Genomic DNA, 27,077 nt, shown 5'->3' on the forward strand with positions numbered 1-27,077 from the left:
TTAATTGGTAATTATTTTTCTTTTTCAAAAGAGAGCTATTTTGTTAGAGAGAGAGAGAGAGAGAGAGAAGGCACGCACCACCATGCAGACCATAAGGAATTTAGCAGGTGAGTAATAATTGAATAAACCTTAATTTATCCTTTCTCATAAACCACGTTGAACAAAGTTATGTAGTCACAAATTACTGACAAGTTTTTCTATTTGTTGATTTATCTGCATTTTTAAACGAAGAAAGGGACAAGCTTTCACACTCAGTCCCTGAAGGACGCATCTGTTGTGTGGAGGCTGAGCAGTGTTAACACAGGGGATATTGATACGCAGCTAGGATAAATTGCTCAGGCCACTAAAGACGAAAGTATCTGGGGTACTACAACCAGAGACTTTGGTGTCTCTGGGACAAATACATTTGACTGAAGGGATTTTTCCCCCTATACAATTGTAGTTGCTTCCATACAGGAGTCACCGAGCGGCACTTTGTATGGACACATTCTTTTTCGTATGGGAAACAGAGGGAACATCTACCTTTGTCTGGGCGTCCACATGAGCCCCTTGGTTTACGAGGACTTCAGCCACATTCACTCTGTCTTCTTGCGCAGCCAGATGGAGTGGGGTCAGGCCACTCTGCAAAAGATTTAAAGTGCACAGTAATCTTACAGGAAGAAACATAGTACATGTTTGAAAACCAATTTGTGACTTCTAGGATAATAAGCCTAGAATTTCTATGTTTAAAAAAAAAATCTATAGAATAAGCTTCCATACCATACAAGGTTAGCACTGTGGCAACATTGCTATTTGCAGGCTTGATGACAAATTTCAAGCATCCTCAAAAGTGGAGGGAATGGATACTCATCAGAGACTCAGCAGTTATCAAGATTTTGCTACATTTGCTTTATCTATCCCTCTTTTTCTTTTCATTCATTTCTTTGTGGCAGTTTTTTAAAGCAAATCCAGACATTGTATCATTTTTCCCCTATACATTTCGGTGTTCATCTTTAAAAATATGAGACCTTTTTTTTTTTTACAGAATTATGCAAGAGTTTTATTACATTACCAATGGCATTAACTTTAGCAAAAATGATTAAAATAATATCTGTTTATAAAGCGAATACTGATATGTAATGATAATACTTCCTGCATATTAATACCCAAGGTCTGATAAGTCTTTTCTGTACATTGCTTCTGGGTAGGACAGATCACCTGTGAAACGCAATGTGAATGCTAGATCGTAAGAATTTCCAGGTCATTTAGTTGGTTCAACAAGACTGAATACAGTATTTGAAACTGACTCTACCAGAGAATTTGCAGAACACATCGTTGTTCTCATGACCAAGAAAAAAAAAATCACTAAGCCTATACTCTAGTTTAAAAAATCTTCTGTAATTGTAAAGCTTTTTTTCCCCATAAATATTGGAGAGAAAGTGAGTTGGCGTAAGTGCTTTCAGATTCTTGTCTTTCATCCATTATGAACACAAAGTTCATGTCTTAACCCTGGAGGCCCCCCGTCTCCCCCCCTAGCATCTGTGCAAGGAGAACACCAGCCTGTCCTACTCGTCAGAGGAAAGCAGGGAATGAATCAGAGTCAGCTTTGGGAAGGGCACAGAACCCTCTAGATGTGGAACATTATTTATTTACAGGTTGCCATTCCATCAGAGAAATTATGGGATTAAGAAAGAGTCATTCGCTGCTGACTTTTTCATAATGCTTATAGAATTTGGGAGGAAGCTCACTCAAACCGAATAAAGGGGAAGTGTAAAAAGGAGGACTGATGCACTCACTTGCAATCCAAGAAAAACAAGCCAGGGCCAAAATTGGTACCACCCAAACACTGACATCATCACGGAACAATGTTCCCTGTTCTACTTTGGAGGAAATAACATTTTCAGCCATAACATTTTGTGAAAGTGTCATGGTCACCTATTCTAAGTTTGAGGCTACTTTACTGAGTGCTTCTCAGCAAAGACTGAGAAACGTGTGCTGGGCGCCTGCTCTCCTCATTCACGCTCCCCTGTTCCTGTGTGTGCTGCCCGCACGGTTCACCCACTCTCTGCAGGGACTCACTTTTGGCTTCTTCATTCTCTCTCTTTCCCTGTCTTGTGGAAGGCCCAAATCACTGCATTTATGTGCACACCTTCCATGTGCTCACCTCTTTTAAGGGCATCATAATTTACATTTAAACTCTGTTTTCTTGTCTGTCTTCCTCTGTGAGCTTGCTGAGGTAAGTAATGTATCTTTAATCTTTATATAACCTGTGTCTAGCATCTAACATTTAAGCCACCTATTATTTGATTAAATCAGAGAGAAAAACATTTTTTAGGTGAAACAGGGTAAATAAATGAAATTTTACTTTTATATTTATGGTTTGGATTAAAAAGACACATAAAAATTTGTAGGTCACAACAGCCTTTTTTGTGTTCAGAAGTTACCTGTTAATCTTTTAGGGGTTTTAGCCATTGCTCATTTTAAAGATAGCATATATTTGAAACAGAAAGAACATGAACTTAGAATAGCAACAGTTCCGTTTAATATTCTTTTAGCTGTATATTAATAAAAAATATAGCTATTTGTGGTCTGCAAAATCTATGTGGGTTTTGACAGGAACATCAAAAACCAAGTGGAATGAAATCAAACACTAGCACTTTAATAGTAACTTCGGGTTCATGATCGTTTTTCCTTGAAACTACTGGGGAACTGATGGTTACTGGTAAGGAAAAAAAGTGAGAAGAATGAAGTGTTTAGCTCAACATAAATTTTCATGAAAGCTAGATCTTTTCTTTATCTTTTCTTTTTTTTCTTTTCCTCCCCTCTGTTGCCCAGGCTGGAGTGCAGTGGCATCAGCATAGCTCACCGCAACCTCAAACTCCTGAGTTCAAGCGATCCTTCTACCTCAGCCTCCTGTGCAGCTAGGACTACAGTTGCACGCCAGCATGCCCAGCTAATTTTTCTATTTTCTTTTTTGCAGAGACACGGTCTTTCTGCTTTCTGTATTGCTCAGGCTGGTCTCGATCTCCTGGCCTCAAGTGATCCTCCTGGCTCGGCCTCCCAAAGTGCTGGGATTACAGGTGTGAGTCACTGCACCCAGTTAAATCTTTCATTTAGTAATTATTTTTTAGAAAGGAAATAAAATGTAGTGTTCAATGAGAAGGTGGGAAGGGGAGATGGAAGACGGGTGGAGGGAACAGAGAGTAGCTGATGCTTAAAACAGTGGCCATGCAGGGAAAACTGACAGAAAAACTGTCACAGAAGGTCATTGTTAAATAATAAAGTTCTGCTGCTTTTCTATTTTCACATCGGGGCATATTCAACACTTTATGCAGAAAGTGACAACTGAGAAAAAATTTATGAATGCCTTCTTATTAGATAGTTTCTAGGTAATTTGAAGTTCTTGGAAGTTCCTTAAATACAGCATGCTGACAGGAAGCCAGCTGATCCTTTAAAATTTCTTTAGAAATACCTCTGTTTTTGCATAATTTATTCAGGAAGGTGGCCAGAAATTTTCAGACTTCCATGGTTTACTGTGTATGTCTTTTGGTCTTCAGAATTCCCTTTGCTAATTTCTAGACTACTAAAGCAAACACTGAAATTTTTTTTCCTAAATAAAGTATTTTCCATCTAAAAATGTTCTGTGAGTCTAAGGTAAATTTAAAGCTGGGTATATATTGCACCAGTTGACTGCAGGATTTTAAAGAAGAAAAAAGTCAGTCACATGTTATCTGGCATCAAAACTACTGAAAATGTTCAATTTTGAACCAATTGTTAAAGTACCATATTATCTCTGACAGAATTGATGAAATACAATATTCTGGGCTCACAAGAGAAAATATAATCTAGTAGATGACAGAGTGTGCATTAATTTGAGAAAGGCAGGGTCTTCATCATTAAGACAAGTTGAATTTTCTAGTAAACTATTAAAGGGCTAGTCTATAAACTAGTATGTAAACTGTAGAAAATTTAAAAGCTCAAACACCTCCTAATCATAATGATTACTTTAAACTTCTTTGTGATTCCCACAAATGCTGACACATGCATTGCTAAAATGAATGATTAAAAAGAAAGATATGAGAAAATCAAGTCAGTATACAAAAAAAAAAAAAAAGATTTGTTAAAATGCTAAAATGGAAAAAATGTTTCTCAGGTCTCCTATGTATATCTGTTGGTCAACAGAATTTGTTAAATTATAGCCTTGGGAATTCAGATTAGCACAGAGCATCCTAATTCCAAAATTAAGACAACTATTATTTTTCTACTTCAAAGAAAATGCTAAAAATTACCCCAGTTAATCCTCATGACATCTCTGTGCAGTAAGTATCGTTATCTCCATTTACTAGAGAAGGAACCTGAGGCTCAGAGAGGTGGCATAACTTGGTGGTTATATGTTATCTGAACAGGTTTCTAGTCATCTGGAGACTTAGAACCATTGTACCTGTGTTTTGGGCAGATCTTAAGCAATTCAGTATACCTAAATTCCATAAATGCAATGAAAGACAGAAACTTCCTGAACATGTTTCTGGTCCATTGTGGGCTAAACTTTTACTTTGCTTGACTAAACTTGTCCTTTCTTCATTAATAAAGGGGATTTCAAAGATGAGGCCAGGAGTGTTTGAAAAGCTTAGGGAACAGTCTTCTCAAGTTCCTTCAGAACTGCAAATTTACATGAAAAGACTAGACTTGAAAGCTAACAACTTTTCTTATCTATTCAATAAAGTAGCTACTCCAAATTTCTGTTATTAAAATGAACTCTCTGAAGGCTGTCATGTTTCTAATTTCTCTTTATAAGCTAGACTTAAAACTGGACAGGCAAGGAATAGGATCCCCCAAAACTGTTTGTGGAATGAAGCAACAGGCTACAATTTGGAACTTCTTATTTGCTATGTTCTGGTAAAGTAACAATGTTGCCCTTTGAATTAACATTATAACAGTTTTTTTAAAAAGTTACTTTAAAAACTTTGAGGACCTCATTTTTATGGCTATATGTATACAGAGTCATATACCCATAGACTCAATTGTATGACTAAATTATTTGTCATATTGTTTAAACAGATTGCTTCCACATTTTTGCTACGATAACACTTTGGTAAACATCTTTGTGCAATATTACACTTTACACGTTTCTATTTGATCCAGATTTTTCACGAATCCTTAGTGCCCTTTCTGAGGGGTGGGGTTTTGTTGTGTTGCATGCTTTGTCAAGAAAAAAAAAATGTTACCTTATTGCTCAGGTTCACGTTAGCATTTCGACTGAGGAGCAGTGACACCATGTCCACGTGCCCTTCCTGAGCTGCAAGATGGACGGAAGCAATTCCTTGCCGGGTAACTGCGTTGGCATCAGCACCATATTCCAGCAGAGTTGTCGCTATGTCCATCTGGTTCTTTTTGGCAGCGATGTGCAGTGGTGTATAACCATTCTGTCAACACGAATCACTTGGTCACATGCCCGGTAACAAGATAAAAATGTGTACAGTGCATTATCAAACAGTATATACTTCTCTTTCTAGTGGCTTTCTTTGATTGTTTAAAAAAAATCACGATTAAGTAAGCAAACACTGATAAACCAAGCGGTGCCATTAATATATTGCCTCCGTGTCTCCTGCATTCCTAAGTAAGGAAAACATGATTTAACAAAAGAGAGTACTATGAGTTTTCGAAAAGGAATATAGATTTTCCTTTTATAAGTAGTTTACTTCGTAGGTGCTCAATAATTATTTGCTTTATTTAAATTGAGGAGAGGAGGGACCACTACTAGGAAACAATAAACAATATGGCAGCACTGGGGCACATTCAGAGCTGTTATTATTTCATTTTAAAAATCCCTTGAATGGCCATCTACTGCTTACAAATTGAAAGTTTTAATTTTTATTGTAGTCAGGACATTATAATCTACTCTAATTTGCTTTTTCACAAAACTCCAGTCGTTATGCCATATTTGTACTGGTCTGGTCATCCTGCAGGTCCCTCAGAGGGACCCTCATACTGTCTCATGTTTCTCTCTTGCCTTACCCTGCCAAGAATTCTTTTCCCTAGCACGCCCAGGGGCCAGCTCTATCCATTGGAAATTCAGCTCGAGGGTCACCCCCTCCATCAAGTCTTTGACCTCTCCCCACCTTCCAAACCTCAATGCCTACCTCCCCAACTCGACTGACTCTAATCAAAGTATGGGGACATTTGGTGGCACTCTTTTGTTTATACATCTCTTCCTACTAGAACATACACTTGTTGAGGGCACATGTTGTGTCATATTTGTCTTTGTAGTGCCTTGTAATAACTGGCACATATTGATTAAATAATGAAGGGAATCTTCAGAATTTGAATCAAGTGTACTACAGCTTTCAGAACATTCTGGCATCCTTCTTGAGGCTGACCCTTGATGCTCAGATAGATGCAACCAAAATTCCTTTGACAAACTGTTAATTAGCTGTGCCTTAGGAGGCTTCAGAGTCCCCTGGCCTGAGAAAGAGTTTTAGGGGGACCTTACCCTGGTTCACAGTCATTTAAAGGAAATGCAAGATTATACTTTGACATGGACATGAACCCAACTATTTAAAATATGCCAATGATAAATTAGAATTATTTCTTTTTCTACAGACAGGAGGATTTAGAGAGAGAAAATAGAATCTGAAAATTTATATTTGGGAAAATCATCCAAATTTAAACAATGTAACAATCACAATCTTTCTGAGTCATGTGGAAGGTCCAGAAACAACACGGAGGGTCATGGAAGTTGCTGCACATTGAGCAGCCCTCCTGCTACAATAACGCTCACACTGAAGTCCCTTGCATGTCCTAGTCCAACAGCATTTCTCACTGGACAAACTCTCTTTCTGTAATCAATTGGAGAGGATTTATTAGACTATTGGATACCAACCCATGAAAGTAGAAATATCACTTCTAGACTCTTCTGAAACCAGCCTCTGCCAAACTGGATGATCCAGGGTAGAAGAAGATTTTATATTCTTGTTTTAATTTTGACCTATTGCCATCTGGAAACCCCAGATGCCCTGAGAAATATTTGGCCCTCTGCTGGGACACATCCTTCAGAGACCAACACCTTCAGAGCTGAATGCAGAGCTTTGGACTGAGCCCAGCTCTGTGGTGAGTGACAGGAGGGGTTGAGCTGTTTCACCACCCCTCCCCACCCCTGCGTAAAAGAGAAGATTCACAAAGCAGTGCTAAAATAGGGACTATCAGTCCATATGTCTAACACTAACTATTAGAGTGGGAAAGGCAAGATAAGGTCGGGACTTAGCTTCTTATCATGCATCTTATCTGTTTTTGCTTTTATAAGTTAGTCACTTCTCAACCCCTAACCAAGGTAAGGCAGCTCAAGATCTTCTCACACATGATAATCTTCTTGATTACTTCTAATTCCACCACAACATCCTAGGTCCTAAAAAATATTTATCAAGAGAAGCTCTAGTATCTCTGTAATGCATGCCAACTTCAGACAAGTTACTCCCTGCTGCTTAGGGGTTTATCCTGATCTCCTTAACTGAGATACAAAGGAAAGTATAAGGCAAGGGGAAATCAACCCATGGTATTATTTTAAAATGCAAAGTTAATCTCAGAAAGACTTAATAAATATTTTCAAATAATAAACAAATGGTTTATCTTGAGACCTACGATGGAATTTTTGAAAATTTCTAAGTTCTTTCTATTTTCTGAAAAGTAAAATGATTCTCACTTGTCACACTAAAAAAGGCAGATGCATCCACAAAGAAAAATAAAATAAAGATTCAGCTGTAGAATAATCTTGATCTCTATATATTTTTCCTCTTGATAAAGAGGACAAAGTGCTTGTCATGTGTGCTTTTGCCATTTCACAATGAAAATAAAAGTAAAAGCAATTTAAAGTGATCAAAAGTAATATATGATGTTTAAATCATACTTTCTATTTTTTCCAAAAACTTTCACAAACATACTGACCCATATAAATAGATATGTACATTTTATCGAAGAGAAATCTGACAAATAATAAGTGAAGGCTCACTATCTCTTACACAATTAGTGCCTGAACTCAAGCCAATCCTATGAACAGCACAGTGTCCTGCCTTGGGAAATAGATCTGGCTAAAATGGATTAGAGCAGCCCATCTACTTTTCAGCACCACCAGCGTACCTAAAATCCCATCATGTCTTTAGGACATGTATGAGTAAGAAAATAAATTGGCCATTTTTTAAAAAGAGAAGAAAGGGTATCACATATTCCAAGAAAAAGGACAAAAGATATGATTGGTGAAGGGTTAACATTGAGGTTGCTGCTGCTACGTCCATATAGTAATCATGCCCTATGGAAACTCTGTCCCTTATTTCTTGCCACTGCCAGGATTCAGGAATGCTTGGGCTTCCCTGGAGTAAAGGAGGCAGACTGCCTACTCTGCATCCATTCTGCCTCCTTCTTCAGTAAAAGAGCCTCTGGGACTGTGTCCAGCTGAAGAACTACATTTCCCAACTTCCCTTGCGGACAGGAGTGGCCAATGAGATGTGAGGAAAACGCGGCTGGGTGGAGCTCCGGGAAAGCCCTGTTGTGCCGACTTTCCCTTCAGCCTTCGCTTTCTGGGGACCCGACAGGCTGAGCCTCAACAGCCTCCGGAGGGAAAGGCAAAAATGAGTCACGGGGAACTTGCTTCAACACCCTGGAAACACTGAACCGACATCAACACCTGCCTCCCCACTGTTTATGCCATGAGAAAAATGGAGCCTTATCAGTGTAAACCACTGTAGCGCGGGCTTTTTGCCCCAGCAGATAGGGCCGATTCCTGACTGGCTTTGCGCGGACTGGTCTAAAAACGTCTCCGACCGGGACGCTGCTCCAGAGGCCGGGACGGACGGGCGGACACGGGCCACAGGTGGCATTACCCAGCCACTTACGGAGGCAGTTGTGCTACGGGAATGAGAATGGGTATCCCATTAGAAAAGACAGTGTTTAATTGACTATAAGAGATATGCCTAAGGCTAGTGGGATATTATAGAGAATTATTTAAAGGATTTCTTTGCAGCTCTTTGTGAAAGAGGTTTGGCAGATATAGAACCATAAATACTAAGCCTCGTTTGACAAACATAAAGCTGGAAATCAACTGCAAATATACCCACTACTGTCCTGTTAAAGAGTTACTTGTGGATAGAAAAGCAAAGTGGACTCATCTTGTTGCACTTATTATTTTACAACTCCTGTCAATTCTACACTGCTTGGCACTAGTTGTGCCAAAATTATTACTCTCATGTGAGGAAAGAATAGTTCACTTACTAATTATTTACTGGTTGCCTACCAAGAACCTGGGATTACTTATATGTAAAATAAGTAGCCCATATGCACAGGATAAAAATAAACTGAAATAAAATGGACAACCATTAGATTCTATTACAAAATTCTCTCTTCAAAATTATGGCAAAATACATACAACAAAATTTCCCATTTAAAGCATTTTTAAGTACACAAGTCAGTAGCATTAAGTGCTGTACATGTGCATTGTTCTCCATCAGCATCATGCATCTCCAGAACTTTCCCACCTTCCCAAACTGAGACTCTGTACCCATTCAACACTAACTCCCATTCCCATTCCCCCCTACCAACCACCGTCCTGTCTCTGTCTCTATGGACTTGACTACTCTACTTACCTCAGATAAGTGGAATCATACAATGTTTGCCCTTGTGTAACTGGCTTATCTTACTTAGCTCAATGTCTTCAAGTTTCATCCATATAGTAGCATGTGTCAGAATTACCTTCCTTTTCAAGGCTAAATAATATTCCATTGTGTGTGTGTTGTGTGTGTGTGTGTGTGTGTGTGTGTGTGTGTACATGTTATTTACCCATCCATCCATCAGTGGATATTTGGGCTTTTTTCTACCTTTTTGCTATTGTGAATAATGCTGCTATGTCTTTTTTTTTTAAAGATAAAATTTTATTAAGTCAAGGCGTGGTTTTATGATAGAAAAAATGTTTGTCAGGGTCAGAAATGATCAAGGGGGAAGATGCATTTAGATAAAAAGCAGGTTTGGGAGTTTGGTTTTGAATTGTAGATTTCACTGGATACAATTCTAGGGAGGATGGGGCAGGAAATGATTGAAAGATTCCGAGGAGAAATACCTGTCAAAGACAACATACTCTCTAGATGAAGTATAAAAAACTTTATACTGAAACTTTCTCTCTTAAAGTATCTAAAGTAATCCATAACAGCCCACATTCATTGATCTGCATATACAACTGATTTGATCTAAACATTAGGTTTAAAGAAGAGAACTGCCCCAAAATGGAATAGTAAATCTTTGATTTACTATTATATAATAAAACTGATAATAGCAAATAACAATAGTAAATCAATGCATTAGGTATGCTAAAGGGTCCTTCAACCAATGGTATTTACTAAAAGAACTGGGCAACACCGAAATTGTGGTTTGTATCATTTCGGTATCCTCTGGTCAAAGCCACCTGTTCAACAATAGAGAACTCATTAAACCAACAGCACTCTGTTAATCTGTCTTTAAATAAACCTTTCTTTACGATTTGCCTCTGAAGTCAGAAAACCAGAATCATAAGGTAGCTGAATACTCAATTTATCTCTTTTGTCAGAAATCTAAGTTATGTACTGGTCAAAAATACCCTAACGATAAGAACAAAGATTCTCCTCAGCAATAATAAAAACACGTACGCAAAACCTCCCAATCTATTTTATTAAACACAAATAAACAACCTTAAGGCAATATCTTATGGCCAGGAAAATGTGGCACGTTTTATAATTCTGACGAGTCAGAACTTTCCCATTCCCTCCAGCTGTGCTTATGGGTTTAATCTGGCTACACAGCGCTCCAACTCCTCTTCCTCTCCAGGCTCCAGGATGTCCTGGACTGTCAGAGAAAATCAATCGACAGCACATATTTACTGAGCATCTAGCGCATGAGTTGACTCAATCACGGAAGGCACACATTGCCTGAGGCGCTTTTATTTCTGTGATGTTTCTGTGGTGCCTAACCTAGGCGAGTGCTCCAGGTGAAGCAAAAGTGGACAAAACGCAGAGACCCATGGACCTGCCTGTCGGTCCCCATGGACTGTGGAATGACAGATATACCTTGGCCGCCGTGTGAGGTGAGGCTCCTTGGTCCAAAAGCAGAAGTGCCACTTTCTGATTATCATAATGTGCAGCCACATGCAGTGGGGTTAGCCCGCTCTGAAAACACGTGCAGAAACAACAACCAGTGTCAAAGGGGTCTTAACATGAGAAGCCTAGATTGAGGCAATGGGATCAGATTGGATACAACATACAGTGTAGTTTATATTCCAGTTTCCATAATACCTGGACCCCAGTATTCACCTCCTACTTCCCAAGTGTTCTTCCTCATAGTGGGACTTAACTACAGCATAGTTAGAATTTGGGTGGCTGTTGGCAAACATTAGCAAGTGGACCGAAGTGGCCCGTGGCCTCCTACCTTCCCAGCAGCGTCTGGGGACGCGCTTTTCTGTAGCAGGAGGTTGGCTACTTCAAGCTTCCCATATTTTGCTGCCACATGAAGGGGAGTAAATCCTTTCTGAAAAAAGAAACATAAAATTAATGAGCGATAGAAATGACATAAAATCACTTCTTTTCCGTGACTGATGAATTTTTCCAATGATGATGAGCAGTTAAGTCTGCATTTCAGGACCAAGACTCACAGATAAGAGCTGAAGAGGCCCCTCATCAATAGGGATGAGCAGAACATGCCAGGATATCTAATCTTTTTCCCTCTGCTGGCTGAGCCATGACATACCATTAATTCTGGAAGTAACCAGGTATCTTGCCAGGATGAAGTAGGGGAGCTGGATCTGGGGCTTATTCCGGGGCTGTTTTGGGGTTTCATATTGTGAGAAGAATAAGTTACAAGGTCCCGGACCCAATGTGGAGGGCTTGGGAAAATCCAGGGCAAGTCTGGACCCCTCGCAACTTCACATCACCAGACTGGACACTTTCTCTTCCCTTTTTCCTGTTTCCACATGCACACACGTATCTTTATGTCTGCTCCAGTCTTCAGGAGTAGGAGTCAGAAATTTTCTCCCCTTTGCTACTATAGGTGAACTGAATAATAACATGGTTCTAGAATAATGACACTTATTCTACAGGTGAACTTAATAATGACACATGGACAGATATGCAAAAATTAGATGCTGAGAGTTGAGTGGCTGGTCTCCCATGCTTCCAACTGCTACAGGGATCTAGGTATCAACCAGTCAATCAGCATGCACCATGAGGGAGGGCACCAAGCACGAGTCAGGGATCAGAGGGTCATCAACACATTTGACCCCATGAGACTACAGCAAACTAGAGGCAATGGGCAGCTGATACGGTGAAATGCCTGGACATTCAACACTTCATCACCCATTATTTTGTTTCACGTATTAAATGAGATTCAGGAACTTGCATTTCGACTCTATGGAAGAGCCCCAAAAAATCACAGGAGATGAAGTCTGAAGTTTGATTCAGTTAGTTCTCCAAGTATTTGTAATTATCTTTTGTATTGATTACACATTAATCCTTCTTATCTGCATCCAAATGAAAGAATGCAATACCAGTTACTAGCTTTTTAAGACACGCCACAGGCCAATTCATCTTGCTGTCACACTTGCCAGGTTTATGTAGCATCGCAAGAAAAATGAGCTGCACATTTTGCTTTCTGCACATGCAGAGCAACTGTATGCTAGGGTGTTACTCTAAGACATCAGAGTTGAGACTAAACACTCAAACCATAGATCAGACAACAACAATGATAACAAAATTAACAACAAGATGAAAACAACTCAAGAAACCCAAACCTCCTGATTTTAAAGTGTTTACTTTCAAATACTGAGCTGTGATAATGTATTTGTGTACTTGGCCTTAGCAAGAGAAATCTATTGCCGTGCTTTTAAACTGCCATTTAAGTCCAATAACTTGCAAGAAATCTCTGACTCTAGATATTGATAAGGTTTCATTAGAAGATAATGTACTGAGAAACTTAAGGCAAACCCCCCCACAAAATATACACAACTACCCTCCCCCACACCAGTGCTTTGCTGACCATGTTAATGACGACCCTGGGATCCCAAGGACAGATGCTGTCATGCAGTTTCTGCACCTATTGCTGTGCTGTGCTGTCAGATGGAAGGAGGATGTATTGTGGGGGACACAGCAGGTTCCCGAGGCTCGCTTTCATACCTTTGTTGTTATAGATAAAGATGCTCCATGATCCAAAAGGAATGCGGCGACATCCTCGTGCCCCTCTCGGGCGGAAAGGTGAAGTGGGGTGTACCCAGAAGTCGTGGCTGCATTTGGAGACGCTCCTTGCTGCAACAGCTGTTGGACAATATCTGCCTTCCCCAGTCGGGCTGAAATGTGGAGTGGGGTTTGGTCATCCTAAAGGCAGAAATGCAAGGCTGATGAGTTGAGAAAACAGTGGTGTCATTATGAAAAATTCAGGGAGCATTAGCTGATTGATGTCAGAGGTACATTCAACTCTTTGATTCAATGCTAAAAGGAATCTCATTTATCTTTTGCTTCAAGGTTCAGAAATGTGGAGATGGTAGATCTAAACTTCTTAAATATCCTTGGGGTGACCTATTAGTATGAAAACTGTGAAAAGCAGTTCTATTTATAAATTATTCCCATCACCACCTGCCATAATCAATTTTTAACCTCTAATGACTCCTTTTTTGGGAGATGAGGGAATGTATCCCAGGAAAGCTCACTTACTCAAGAGGGACATTATTCCTCTACCAGTTACTATGCCCTCACATGGAATGAACTATTTCATCAGTTCTGCCTTGCCATAGCCAAAAGTGGAGGGAGAGGAAGGCAGTACAGGGCTGCCAGGTACACCCGTGCAAAGGCTCCTGGCCAAGCAGGCTGATGGGGGCTGATGCCCTCTGCTTGCCAAGCTGTGCGTCCTGGCATGGGCTGCATCTGCCTAGAGAGGAGAGCCACCTTACTGCAATTCACCCGAAGGCATGAGACACTCATCAGTCCTGTACCCTTAGGGCCTTATGCCAAATGGGAGTGGCAAGTTTTCCTATCCCCTGAGGTAGCCCGCCAGGTAGAAGTTTTCTACTGAAATGTGATAATGTTCAGGTAAATAAGTAGGGAAGGTGGAGAAAAGAGGCTACAACACAGGATGCTGTTTTGGAAGAGTCATAGGATACGGGTCAATGTCAAAGCAATAGGGGCTATGTATCCAGCAGGAAGCACAGGAGGGGTTGGAGAGAAGATGACTATTGAAAGCAGAAAAAGATAAGGCCAAAGAAAAATCTCATATGCTTGTCCTACTGCCACCACCACCACCACCACCACCACACATTTATGGAAGACCTACTATGTCCCAGGCTCTGCTTGAAGTACTCCACCTACATTAATTCATTAATCCTTACAACAGTCCTATAAATTACAACAATCATTATTCCCATTTTCTATAAGAGAACTCTGGAAAGGAAAATATAGCACAGAGATGTTAATTAACTTGGGCAATGTTACACAGCTACTAAAAGATGGCCCGAGATTCAAACCCAGGTAGTCTGGCTGAGGGGGCCAGGCTCACTATATATACTACCTCCTTAATGAAATGAAAAGTAGAAATCCTATCCTCAGTTTCAGCTTGTGGGTAAAACCATTCCCTAGTCATGATGTTTGATATGTAACTAACGAGAATCTTAAATGTAAGGTTTCTTATAATCCATAGAAGATTACAGCCTCTCTTAGACATTCTATTTAACCAACAGTGGATTAGCCAACATCCTCTAGATAAGGGGTCAGTAACCTACAATGCAGGGGCCAAATCCAGCTGCTGCCTGTTTTTGTAAATAAAGTTTTACTGGAACACAGCCATGCCCATTTGTTTACACACAGTCGATCCCTGCTTTCACTAGGGCTGCTTTTGTGCAATACCGGCAGAGTTGAGTAGCTGCAACAGAGACGGCATCCTGCAAAGCCTAAGATATTTACTATCAGGCCTTTTACAGAAAAAGTTTGCTGACCTTTGCCTTTAGTTCCTCTATAAAATCCACCAACTGGCACCATGGTCCACCGGACACTTGAGGCTCTTGGCCTGCTGCCTAGGATGTCACAACCTTTGTACCCACCTGTGGATTCTATGCTTACAAAGCCCCAGTTGTTTATTACCACAGTAGTATGTTTGGGACTAGCTAGTTTATTAGTTTGTACTAGTTACTTTAATTATACAATTAAGCCATGTGTTAACAGATAAAATGTGAGTATGAAAGGAAAGGCTTTGACTTTCCCTTGGAATAATAAGTGGAAAACTTTGGAAAGCCTAGACAGAGGTTAATAGGCACCAATTATGGTCAAATGAGATATGGGTCAGACAGCTGAATACACTGAGAGAAAAATCATAAAAGTCTAGAAATATTCTGTATTCAAATTGTTTCACAAATGTCTTGGTTTTTTCACTTCACCTGAAACTAGGAACTGCAGACTGTGCAAATAAATGGCAAATAATTGTACCTTTATATATTGTAGGTTGAAATTAAATGGTTAAGGTATTTATGTATTTCTTTCTGATTCTGGACCTGAACTGCCATTCTGATGACCACACTGTCCATTGGACAGTGGCAGATACGTGAGTTTCTGCTGGAGGGTAACTAGCAGACAGACCACAGGCGGCCGGACTCAGCCCTGACAGGAAGAGCTCTACAGCAGCTCTGAGCTCAGTCTCACGGTTGATGGTTTTACAAGCTGTGTAGAAAAAGAATTCCCTTTTTCCTTTTGTGGCTGTTACGGCTGACATATAAGTCAACCGACAGAACTCAATGATACTTCCAAATTGTGTTTGTTCTAGAAGCTTTGCACAAAAGCCCTTCTCCGTGGAGTACAAAGAACCCTGGACCACATCTAGATTCAGTTCCTAATTTTTTAGGCTCTAGCAATGTGCTAAGAACAGTGCCTGGCACAAGTTCTTGTTGTATTAATTTTGTTAAATAATTCAATGAACAAATAGGGAGGGAAAGGATTTTTTTATATTATTATACTTGAGTAGAGACTTTTGTTATTGGAGGTTGTCCACTGTTTTTAAAAAGTCTTCTTGAAAGCCAGAATGTATATATTCAAAGGTCATATGAAAATAGAAGGGTTTTTCCTCCATAGCAAATGCCGTCCTGTTTCGCACATACCTTAGCTTTAGCTTCTACCTGAGCGCCGTCTTGTACCAGGTACCGCACGACTTCAGCTTGGCCGGATCGAGCTGCCATGTGCAGTGCTGTTTCTCCTCTCTGGGAACATGAGCCAAAGTAAGTTAACTGCAGCTCTGAAGAAGAGTTGTGTGTTTTGTTTGGCAAAGCTTATGATGGACTTTTTTAAAAAATAAAACAATAATCCTAAGCATCTCCTTATTGGAAAGATAGGAAAGCAAATACGTAAGAGTTTCACAGGAATCCGATCCACGATGGCAAGGACTTTGGTGTAACCCCAGGTAGCCTAGTCACCCACGGTATCAAAAGCGTTGCTTGGTGATCTATGAATGTAATATGGCCTTAGTGGCAGCTGGAAAGGCAAACGCTCACAGGGGCCCAGCAGAAGTGTCGGTGATGCAGCAGGGCGGGTGGGGCTGCTGAACAACAGAGCCCTGCACCTGCCATGAAGTGGGCAGCCCCTGCCAGCACCTGCAGACTGTGGCTGACGCCGTGCAGGATGCCAGCCCCGTTATGCCGTACCTTCCTGCTTTTCAAAAGAAGTGGCAGTCTGAATGTCTGTATAAATTTCCCAATCCTTAAATGTTGACCACAAAATCAGAATTAAAAACAAAACATTGCATGGGCAACATAAACACACCCAAGGGCCAGACTTGACTTGTCTACAGTTGGTTTGCATTCCCTGCTTCCTCTGGACAGATCAGTATTCAAAGGCATTAGTCATTATCCCAAGAAGTCATTTTCTTTGCCACTGGACTGCCCCTTTCCCCTACCTTTTCATGAAATAGACTTTAATTCAGGGTATTTATTCATTTATCTCATAAAAATAAAACCAACATAGGAAACATGGATACAGTTTCATAGGATAAGGGTCAATGTCAAACGTGAACATAATAAAAATCAAATATATTTTCTCACACAAGTGATGTCCACTCAATCTATAAGTCGAGCTTTGCTTTATAGGCCATCAACCTCCATGGAAGGATGTACCAAGACAGACTTTACAGGAATCTTGTTATTGTGTTTACTGGAAAGGTGTGGAGCATGTTGTTCAGTATCTTACTAAGTGTTCTCTTTATGAAGGAAAATACTCTCTGGAGTTAATACCAGGAATGATTGTATTTAGCTGAGAAGCTGGTCTGTTCTGATCTCATGGATATACTGACTGGGGCTGCTGGAAGACACAGAGCCTTATGGGAGGGCTGCCCTTCTGGCTCGGCCCTTCTGGCTCGGCCCTTCTGGGCCAGCTTGTTTTATTTTTACTTCTTTAGTGCTCACGGGTCCATCAAGTGAGTGTTCTTACGCTTGTGGTCTTGTGTGCTAACATCATTATGATGTCAAATTTGAAACCCTACAAAGCAATATCAAATACCACATACAGATTGAGAGTGTTCAGTTATTGCTCTGATATTTATTCTGCAGTGAGTCTCTTGGTTCTGACAGAGCAAAGCTTAGTGTGGAAAACAACATCATCTCATAATCTATGAACTCAGAGTTCCATGGGTTTGTTGTGACATGGTAAAGCACACTAAAGAGAGATTACTATGAAGTTACTTGAAAGTAACTTTATATAAACAATGATAGTGTCTGAACCACCTCAACATGCAGCACTTTTTAATGCTTCTGTTACAGAAACCGCACCCGCCCCAAACACTTTGTTTCTGAAAACATAATATCCAGTAGCAATGTACCTGTAAGGTTAATGGACATAGTTCATAAATCCTAACAATTTGTGACCAACTAGTGATTGAATGGATCTTGCCTTTAAAGTAAAGGAAACCAAAGGTATTCTCAAATTCTGTCCTTTTAAGCAGTCAAATTAAACAGTAATTTAATTACAATAAAAAGTAAGCAGATAAAAGCCAACTTTGCCAGTTTCTTAGATACTCACAATTGGACCTTCTTTGTTAAAAGAATACCTACCACGTTAGTGGTGTTTGGTGAGGCTCCATGATGCATTAGTTGCGATACAATATTTACATGCCCCATGAAGGCAGCAACATGGATTGGGGTAAGGCCCGACTATGGGGAAAAGAAGGAAATGTTGGTTTGTTGACTTATCATAAAACGGGTTTGTCTGTGTGCCCACCATCCATCCATCCATCTATCTATCCATCCATCCATCCATCCAAATCAGTTTAGTGACCAGATCCAAAGATAACCAGGACATTCACCAATATGTCACAGATTCTATAAGGCAACTATATCAACACATAATCATCATTTCTATTTCTCTAGAGCAAGTGATTATGAAAGACCTATGTCATATCTGTTAAAGAAGAAATGGAATTTCATACTTTTGATGTAGATATTTGAAAAAAATTGAGAGATAAATAACTTGAAGGTTTTTATCCTTTGCTAATAAGCCTTCTTCATCCATATGAGTGTTTATGTGGGGGGAACAGTGGGATTTCATACACATTAGTAAAAAGTTGACTTTTATTTCAGATCCTATTCTGGGCTTTAAAAAGGATTCCCATGCACTTGGAATAAACTGATTATATTATACATGAAAGAGCAGGGTACCTAATAAAAAGCCATTCCCGCTAATAAATGAGCAAATCAGCATTAATACTGTCAATCATTTTATTTTTTAAGTTTATGAGTATTATAAATTAAGACAATATAATTAAAGCAAATATTACAATGGCCTTTAGACTAGACTTTAATTTTTATGTTTGTTTCACATCCTACACCTGCACACATGTGTACAATACCCCAGAACACTATTTAGCATAAACCAGAATTTATCGATTCCAAGGTATTTTATATTGAATAGGCCCCATGACTGTGAGATTTAAGTAGAGTGGATAAGAAAGAGGATCAAAATCTCAAATCAACAATCTTGATAAAGAGTGTAATTTACTTGTGCTTCTTACAGGAAATGATTCCGTTTTGAGTTTTTCTGCATTTAATTTAGCTTACAACATGAATATCATAACTTGATAGAAAAATTTTAATATGGCTAGAAAGAGCTGACCTGTTTTTTAAAAAGGGAGAGAAGGGGATAATTAATGTCAAAAGAAATTGAGCAATGTCAAAAAATATTGTAAAGGAATTCTATACAATAAAAGTGAGGTAAGAGAAAGAAGAGTAATAATTCTGGCTGCCCAGACTTCAAATAGCAAAAACAATTGAGGAAAACAAGAATTTTGTTCTAGTTTGGCACCTTTTTCCATCAGCAGAGGGAGTCGTTAGAACTCGTAGAAGGCAAAGTCTTGGTCTGAACTGCCTTTTACAGGTTGTAGGGAGCACAGGTCTGCCTCGGGAACTTCTAATCTCTGACCGACATCTCTGGACATTTCTTCAAACATCAGTCAGAAATCTACTTTTATTTCAGAATCTATTCTGATCTGTAAAAAGGGTTCCCATGCACTGAGAATAAACTTAACTATTTTAAACTTAAAATAACAAGTTGTCTGGTATGAGGCCATAAATCTGATAAGAGAGCATCAGTATTAATATTGTCAACCATTTAATATTTCAAAAATTGTAAGTGTTACAAATCAAGGTAAGTATTGCATTTGCAGGTAAGAAACTGAAGCCAAGCAACAATCACTAGATAAGACTTCAACGTTAATGTCTGCTTTGAATCCTACAGTTAAGCACAGAGCCTTCAGTAACACTCTCCTGAATGATCCATTGTGGATGGTCCAGGCATTGTGGGTACACAAAGACCAGTAAGACTCAGCCCTGTCTTCAAGGAGGCTGCAGCCCCTGGGGGACATGGGGGAGCAGCTGAGTCACAGTCAGACAGCAGGATAAACACTTTGATAGAAATATGCACAGGATGGGGTGATGATCCCTAGAAGAGCACCTAGTCCAGGCCAAGGAGTGGGAAGCTTTCCTAGAGAGGGTGCCCAGATCTGGTCCTGAAGGATGTGCAGGACTAGCCTGGCAGAGGGAGTGTGACACAAGAAGGTGCACACATATGAAGGTGTCCAGTCTAGGGACGCGGCAGCAGCTAGAATTCACGGAGACCAGAGTGCTGGGGGTAGTCAGAGGGAGGTAGGGGGATGGGACAGGTCTGGAGGGGAGATGCCAGGCTTGGTTTGCTCAGCCCTGATTCTGCTGGGTCATTTCTCTGAGTTCTGAGTTCGTTCCTGTGAAAGAAACCTAGAGCTAGTCCTCTACTAACTTCAGCAACTCTTTAGTTCATTAATTTTGAGTCTTGAGATAGAGCAATTCTTACTTTACAAAAACACAGAGGTGGTGTTTTGCACTATTTCTCAACCTCGGCACATGTGACATTTTCAACCAGATAATTCTTTGTTGTGGGAAGCCATCCTGTACATTGTAAACTATTTAGTAGCATCCCTGGCCTCTGTCCACTACATGCCAGCAGTACTACCCAGTCGTGACTACTAAAAATACCTCCAGACATTGCCAAATATCCCTGGGGGTACAAAATCACCCCCATTAGAGAAGCACTGTGTTATAAGATTTCATATAAATTAGGCTTTCCATGATGGGGCCACTCACCTTGAGCGTGTATTTTGGGTTACATTTCTAGTCATGGCGATGCATTTGTACCCTAGCCACCCACATTCTCGTCTCCTAAGGATTGGTAAAGAACTCTTCCTTCTGGGGAAGAGTTCAGAATGTAGTCTGCGGCAATGGCACACAAACAAAACTGGTCCCTGGAGTTGGCACTGGGGCTCTGGCTGCCAAGGCTACACTCTTAGCACCTCAGGAATCCCAGAAATCTTACTCCTCTCACCTCGGTTACGGCTTGGATGGATGCACCGTGTTTCAGAAGGAGTTCCATTACTTTAATTCGATTCTTCTTGCAGGCAATGTGAAGAGGGGTAAAGCCATTCTGCAAGGGACAAATACACACACTGCTTGACTACACGCCACTGAAATCCAATTTTACTGTGTGTGGCAAATTTGTTTTTTTGCTAAAATGATGTGCTATAAAGATGTTGAAAAAAACAGAAACTACCCGGGGTTAAACAGAATGTAGATTATTTCTGGAAGCAGAGGGTGGTCTAGCTGCTCCTAGGAACCCAAGGTGCCCTAGTAACTGTGAACAGGTAATGAATTTTTGTTACAATCTCCTGGTTAGCCAAGGCAAAAATGGTCATGCATTTTCTTATTTTATTTTGGAATTCACTCTTCCAAATAATATGTCCCTCCTCCACTTCATTTCAAACACAATCTAAAAACAGCTGGGCCCAAACATTTGTCCTCACAGCCCAATGCCTAGTCTGACTTCTCTGCTGCATTTTAGGACAACTACAAGACCAGCTCTGAAATGTTTTCATTTCTTCTCTAGCTCTAAGATTCTCGTAGGTGCTTACTCCAAGGAAGCAGAAATATAAATAACCTATTATCTGAATCATTTGGTTTAATATTTAATCTCATAAAAAGGGACCTGCTTTTTAACAAATTACCTACCAAACTGCCCTGCCTGTGGTGTGTATTTCAGTTGTCCAGGGAGAACCATAAAATACTGGGGACCACAGTAAAAGCTTAGGTCAAAGTTATCGCAGGTGCTTTCACGGAGGTACCTGCGACCCCTTGTCTGGCCACCGTCTATTGCAGGATGACAGGCTACAGCCTCCATATGTTGTGACATCTTTACAGTCACAGGAAAATGAGAGTGGGAGCCCACGCCCTGTTTTAAGACTTTTTTTTTTTCTTGTATGGAAAAATGAGTCACAATTGCTAATTTCTTTTCTTCCCTTCTCAGAATTCAAGGACATGTTTGATAGACTGGGCAGGCCAACAGCCCTTGAAATGCTGCTCTGGTAAAAGCTTGTAGAATTACAGTGGCAATGGAACCGTCTGGGGTCTGGAGAGTTCCTCCTTCATCATTCCTTCCCGCCCACTCTGAATGTCAGAGCCTGCAGCACAGGGGAGGTGCCCCGGGTCCATCCAGACAGGGCGACCTCACTTGTTGGAAAGGAGCAGAGACCCTTCCTGAAAGGGTTAATTGGATAATAGTCTTCACCTCAAAATTGCTAGTAAACTCACATTGCCCCTAAAATTTGGTGACGTATTTTTTCCTAAACATGGGTACTTATTCTGAAATAAATTTCAACAGCTAAGTTGGGACCATTTATTTTTTTCAAAAACAACAAATGCCATCTTGCTGAGAAAACCAAATGATAGCATTAAAAGAGAAAATCATTTTTAGGAGTTGAGACTACAAAAACTGGACCAAAATTTTGACTGGCAAAAGGAAACAGAAGATGACAGACCATATTTCATTAACTTACAGGGTTAATAGAGTATAAAATTTTAGCTCACAAATTCCTTGGCCTTTTCTGTTTGAAATACGGTTTTTTGACCATTTCGCCTGATGTTTTTAGATCTCAGAACAAACGTTTAATTCACAGATTATATGTTTACCTATAATAAGATGAGGTTGACCGCCTGAGTCTTTTTATAATTATACAGTCTTTGGGTTCATTTGTATAAGAGAATCACTAGTGTGACCATAAAGGGGTTAATGATTTAGCTGCATCAGCCTTTTTCATGTCAGAAATCGAAGGTTTTGTAGATTTCTCTGAAGGATATTTGAAAAACTGACAAGAAGTATATTCTTTAGCTAGTACCTTCCATCTTTACCTCCTCAAAAGCAATCCCTTCACAAGCAGGGGTAGCATGTTGTCAGCAAGACAACTTAGGCTGGACTCGTCGGCCGAGCCACTCACCAGGGCTTTGGCATTGGGGTTAGCTTTCTTATCCAAGAGAACCTTGGCGACTTTGTAATGGCCACAGTGGGCAGCCACGTGGAGGGCAGTCAGGTAGTCATTGGTGACATCGTCCACGGGCACGTTATGCTGGAGGAGAAGCTGGACGCAGTTCAAATGATCCCCTTGGGTGGCCATGTGCAACGGAGACAGTCCATTCTGGAACATACAAGGAAATCAGAGTTCATTCGTTGTTTGCACCTTTCAAATGCAAATGTAAACCCAAAATAAAGTGCAAATACAAAGTGCAACTGAAAACACTAATTTTTCACACAGAAATACATCTATTTTGAAAAGGTTTTGACAAGTGTTTTCAACTACAGCGACTTTTAAAACTGGTCCTCCCATTTCTCATGTCAATCAGTAAGAAACTGTCGAGGATAATTTCTTTTCCTGATTTAAAAGTAGTGTGAACTGCAGTAAGGGCGATAATTTACTGCATTCTTAATGAATAGGAATTCTTAATATTCAGGACTGAAAGGAAAAAAATAAAGGCAAGAACAGACTGATATTCATTGGACTGGTATTTGTTTTGTTCTTATAGATTACTAATACTTAACATTGAATACTATACTGATTTGATTTAAAAAAAAAGGTCCGAATACAACAATACATTTCATCTCGCATTAGTGCAGAAAGAAAAACTTTCCCTTTTTCTATCATTCTGGTGCCCCCACGTGTCTATGATGTGGAAGGGCAAGACACTGACGAACTCATTAACTAATGCTTGCCTGGTTGGTTTAAATCAACTGGGTTCAATAACACAATTAGTCATGTGTAGCAGGAATGAGTTAAAAATTCATTTAGAGAGCTGAGAGAAGAAAGGAAAAGGGTCAAAGGGAAATAAAACTTTAAAAAGGTTAGAATGGCATTTGGCATTCACTATACATTTCCTAATGAGGGCAAAACAAAGTATTAAGATGTCAGTCTGTTCTGCATACTTCTTTTAAATATTAAGGCAAAGTGGGGGAGCCTGGGAGATTCCTGGAGAAGCCAATTATCAAGAGAGGCTCTATTAATTATTATAATATAATTTTACATATTTTGGGAAAAAAAGTGATTTGAAAGCACATTCAGTTTCTAAAAAAAATTGTCATCAATGAATCTTGACAATAATGACATATAAAATATGCAGTGATGGACCAGATGTTTCTGAATTCTCTGGGCCAAGTTTTTTGCCCCAAATTTATCAATGAATGAAATAAGGGAAATCAAGATAAGAAAAAAATAACATCAGCTCTCTGTTAGCCACTCTCATGGCATTGTTCACTCACTGCCACATATTTCAACTGTTTCAGTTTCTTAAAGGCAGAGGTTCATGGTTATAATCTCTCCACATAGCCCAGCAGAGAGCCCTGCATATCTAGAAAGAGCTTGATAAATATTTATGTAAATTTAAAGATCTCATATACTGTCAGTCCATCAAGATATTTGGGCCTAAAAGAATCCCCCTAAAACATTTTAAACCAAAGTAGAAACTAAGGTGCAATAAAGGGTGGGAACATTTCCCATTTGAGATACTGCCGCCCACAAGCATATGTACTGGTTTATTCCTGCCAAACACTCCTTTGCTTTATGTTTTGATATAGCCTTAGAGGAAAACACAAAGTAAACAAAGAAACAAAATCTGAGAGAATAAATGACTTCGTGGAGAGTAGAAATGGGAGGCAGTGTCAACAATAGAAGGAAATTCTCTAATGCATCAGTAGGAAATGCAAAGGTCACTGGGGAAGGATGAGAAGAAAGTGAAGACAAGATCATCTGCCCCATGGAAAGAGGTGGTGTTATATATGGAGCCTGAAAACATGGATCCAATGTGACGGGCTTTCTTAGTTCAGTAAGATGAAAGTCTTAAGGAACTGGACAGGTTGCCTTCCAGCCAGGAACACATTCATTCACTTCATATTCATTCAACCAATATTCACTGAAGGCCTACTATGTGCTAGGCACTAAGTTAGGTGCTTGAGGATATTGCACTGAACAAGGGAAAGTTGTTTCCTTCATTCCAGAACAGCAAGTGGGTAAAGCAACAGATATTTTCAAGATGGTGTTAAGAGCTGTAACTAAAATATGTTAAAAAAAAAAAAAATTTTTTTTTTTTTTTTTTACTTTTTTTCATCTGATTTAGCAGGGTGGTGAGGGCAGAAGGGGTGGATAGTCAGAAAAGGTATGTGTGAGAAGAATGTACAGAAGCTACAGAGATCTGGGACAATCTAAAGGACTCAAACCTGCGTGAACAGGAAAGGAGAACAAGCTTGGTGTGTTGTAGGAAGTAAACGAAGGCTGGCTGGCTGGAAGATGGTGACTAGGAGTTAAATGAAAAGAGCTGAGATAGGGGTGGTCTGATCTAGTAAAGAGCTTATTCTCCGTGCAGAGGGAAACTTCTGATTAAACGGGGAAGATGTAATACACGTATTTATCCTTCCTCTCCTAAAACTCCACCAAGACACACTAAAGGAATTTAAGGAGTAAAATCCACAAGAGCACACACATGTTATGCCCTTCCCCATTCCCACACACACAATGGGAAAGGGAAAAAAACAGGTGAATGATGTCTACAAATTTGGGAACATGAAAAGAGGGTTTGAGTGTGGTAACTCACCTAGCAGAAAAGAGAGGCTAAAACCTAAGTGTCTGTGGAGGGAGGGAATCAGTGATGTGCTGACAAATGTTTAGCAACAAACTCCTCAAAAAAGAAGAACCCCAATGTGTATTATTTGCTAATTTCCATGGTGTGAAGAGCCCCACTCTGAGCAATTTCAAGCTGCCCATGTCATGTTGCTGAATGTGGAATTGGGAAGAGATGTATATTAATACAATCAGCTCTTGTGAGCTGATACAATCTGGCTCCGGCACACTGGTGGGTATAATAACGACAGGCTGTTTACCTCTCAGATCTCAGCGAGGTGGAGGATATGGAAACATATCCAGGATGAGACTTTGGGCTGAAAACAGGATTGTTTTGGAGCTGCCAAGGTCTCCAGATCCTTCCCAACCTAGCAAAGCCAGATGAAGGCGTCCTTCTACTCTGGAGGAAACAGAGTTCAGTCTCTAGAGAGAGGGAGCCAGAGAGATCCAGACTCAAGGGCCTGGGCAGAATAGAGGGCAGTGGTGAGATCTGGACTGAGAACAGGTGATCACAGAAAAAGGAAGGACAGTACAGGGTTCGTGAAGTGGCCTCTGGAGTTGGACTGCTTGGGTTCAAACCCTTGTTCTGCCATTAGCTGAGATATTTTGAGAAAGCTACTATATATATCTCTTGGGTTTCAGTTTCCTTTCCTATGAAAAGGGTAGAATAGTAATACTAGTATCTCATAGAGTTATTGTGAGGACTAAATGAGTTAATAGATGTAAGGTACATGGTGAGTGGTATGTAGCAATCACTATGCAAATGTTACTTATTATTACGAACTATGCATAGAGGACAGGAAGACTGACAGCCCATTTTCCTTCCCCTTCCTCAGAAGGTATTCACACAGGTATGCACTGCAAAAGATTGGTAGATTCATCTTTCAAAAAACTGAACTGCCCCCAATGAAAAGGGCATGTACCCTGACATTGAGGACTCTCTGACCCATGGCCACCTAATCATCAGCCCTGCATACTCTCTCAGTAAGGGAGACTTTTGTACAGACATTTGTGGGAATCCTCCAACGTAAAAAACAGAGCCAAAGCAAACAAGGAGAACAAAAGGAAATCTGAGGAATCAGGGACATATGGGAAGCAGAAAAAAATTAAATAGGAAAAAGTTATGAATTTCTCAGAAAGGTAATAGAAAATATTATATCCATAAAACAAAAACAGGATGGTTTGAAAAGAAAAGAAGCTATCAGAGAACAAGAAAATGTTCTTCAAAGTTGAAAGCATGGAAGAAAACTTCAAGAACATTTCCCAGAAGAAAGCCAAATTGATAATGAGATGAACAATAGGAGAAAAAGATGAGACAACTAGATTTTTACCTAGGCCTATATTGCTTTGATAAACAAAAATTAATTTTAAAGAGAACAACAGGAATTAATTGGAGGGTTCTTAAGCAAGAGGCTACCATGGTTTGGTTGACAATTAATGTGGCCACTCTGACTGCAAAGTGGGAACCGGATTGTAAAGGAACAAGGAGGAAAGTGGGAGACCAATAGGAAGCTACTGCAATGGCTCAGTGAGAGATGATGAGGCTCAGAAGATAGCAGTGGAGGGGGAGAGAAGATAGATATGGACTGTATGAAAGAAAAAGAACCAATAGAATG

At 40.0% G+C, this 27,077-nt stretch overlaps 1 protein-coding gene across 4 annotated transcripts in view; it reads right to left on the bottom strand.

Moving 5' to 3' along the window:
• ANK3 (ankyrin 3) overlaps positions 1 to 27,077 on the bottom strand; it is a 618,703-nt gene that overhangs the window by 131,768 nt on the left and 459,858 nt on the right. For all 4 annotated transcript variants that reach the window (XM_045568777.1, XM_045568776.1, XM_045568774.1 and 1 more), the window contains exons 11-19: positions 22,795 to 22,992; positions 20,853 to 20,951; positions 18,056 to 18,154; positions 16,115 to 16,213; positions 13,155 to 13,352; positions 11,416 to 11,514; positions 11,058 to 11,156; positions 5,205 to 5,402; positions 523 to 621 (exon numbers count right to left, since the gene is read on the bottom strand). In XM_045568777.1, coding sequence (XP_045424733.1) covers positions 523 to 621; positions 5,205 to 5,402; positions 11,058 to 11,156; positions 11,416 to 11,514; positions 13,155 to 13,352; positions 16,115 to 16,213; positions 18,056 to 18,154; positions 20,853 to 20,951; positions 22,795 to 22,992 — 1,188 coding nt within the window. The remainder of the gene's footprint in view (positions 1 to 522; positions 622 to 5,204; positions 5,403 to 11,057; positions 11,157 to 11,415; positions 11,515 to 13,154; positions 13,353 to 16,114; positions 16,214 to 18,055; positions 18,155 to 20,852; positions 20,952 to 22,794; positions 22,993 to 27,077) is intronic.

This window comes from Lemur catta, chromosome 14 (genome assembly GCF_020740605.2).
Source record: "Lemur catta isolate mLemCat1 chromosome 14, mLemCat1.pri, whole genome shotgun sequence".
In the NCBI taxonomy this organism is placed as follows: Eukaryota; Metazoa; Chordata; class Mammalia; order Primates; family Lemuridae; genus Lemur; species Lemur catta.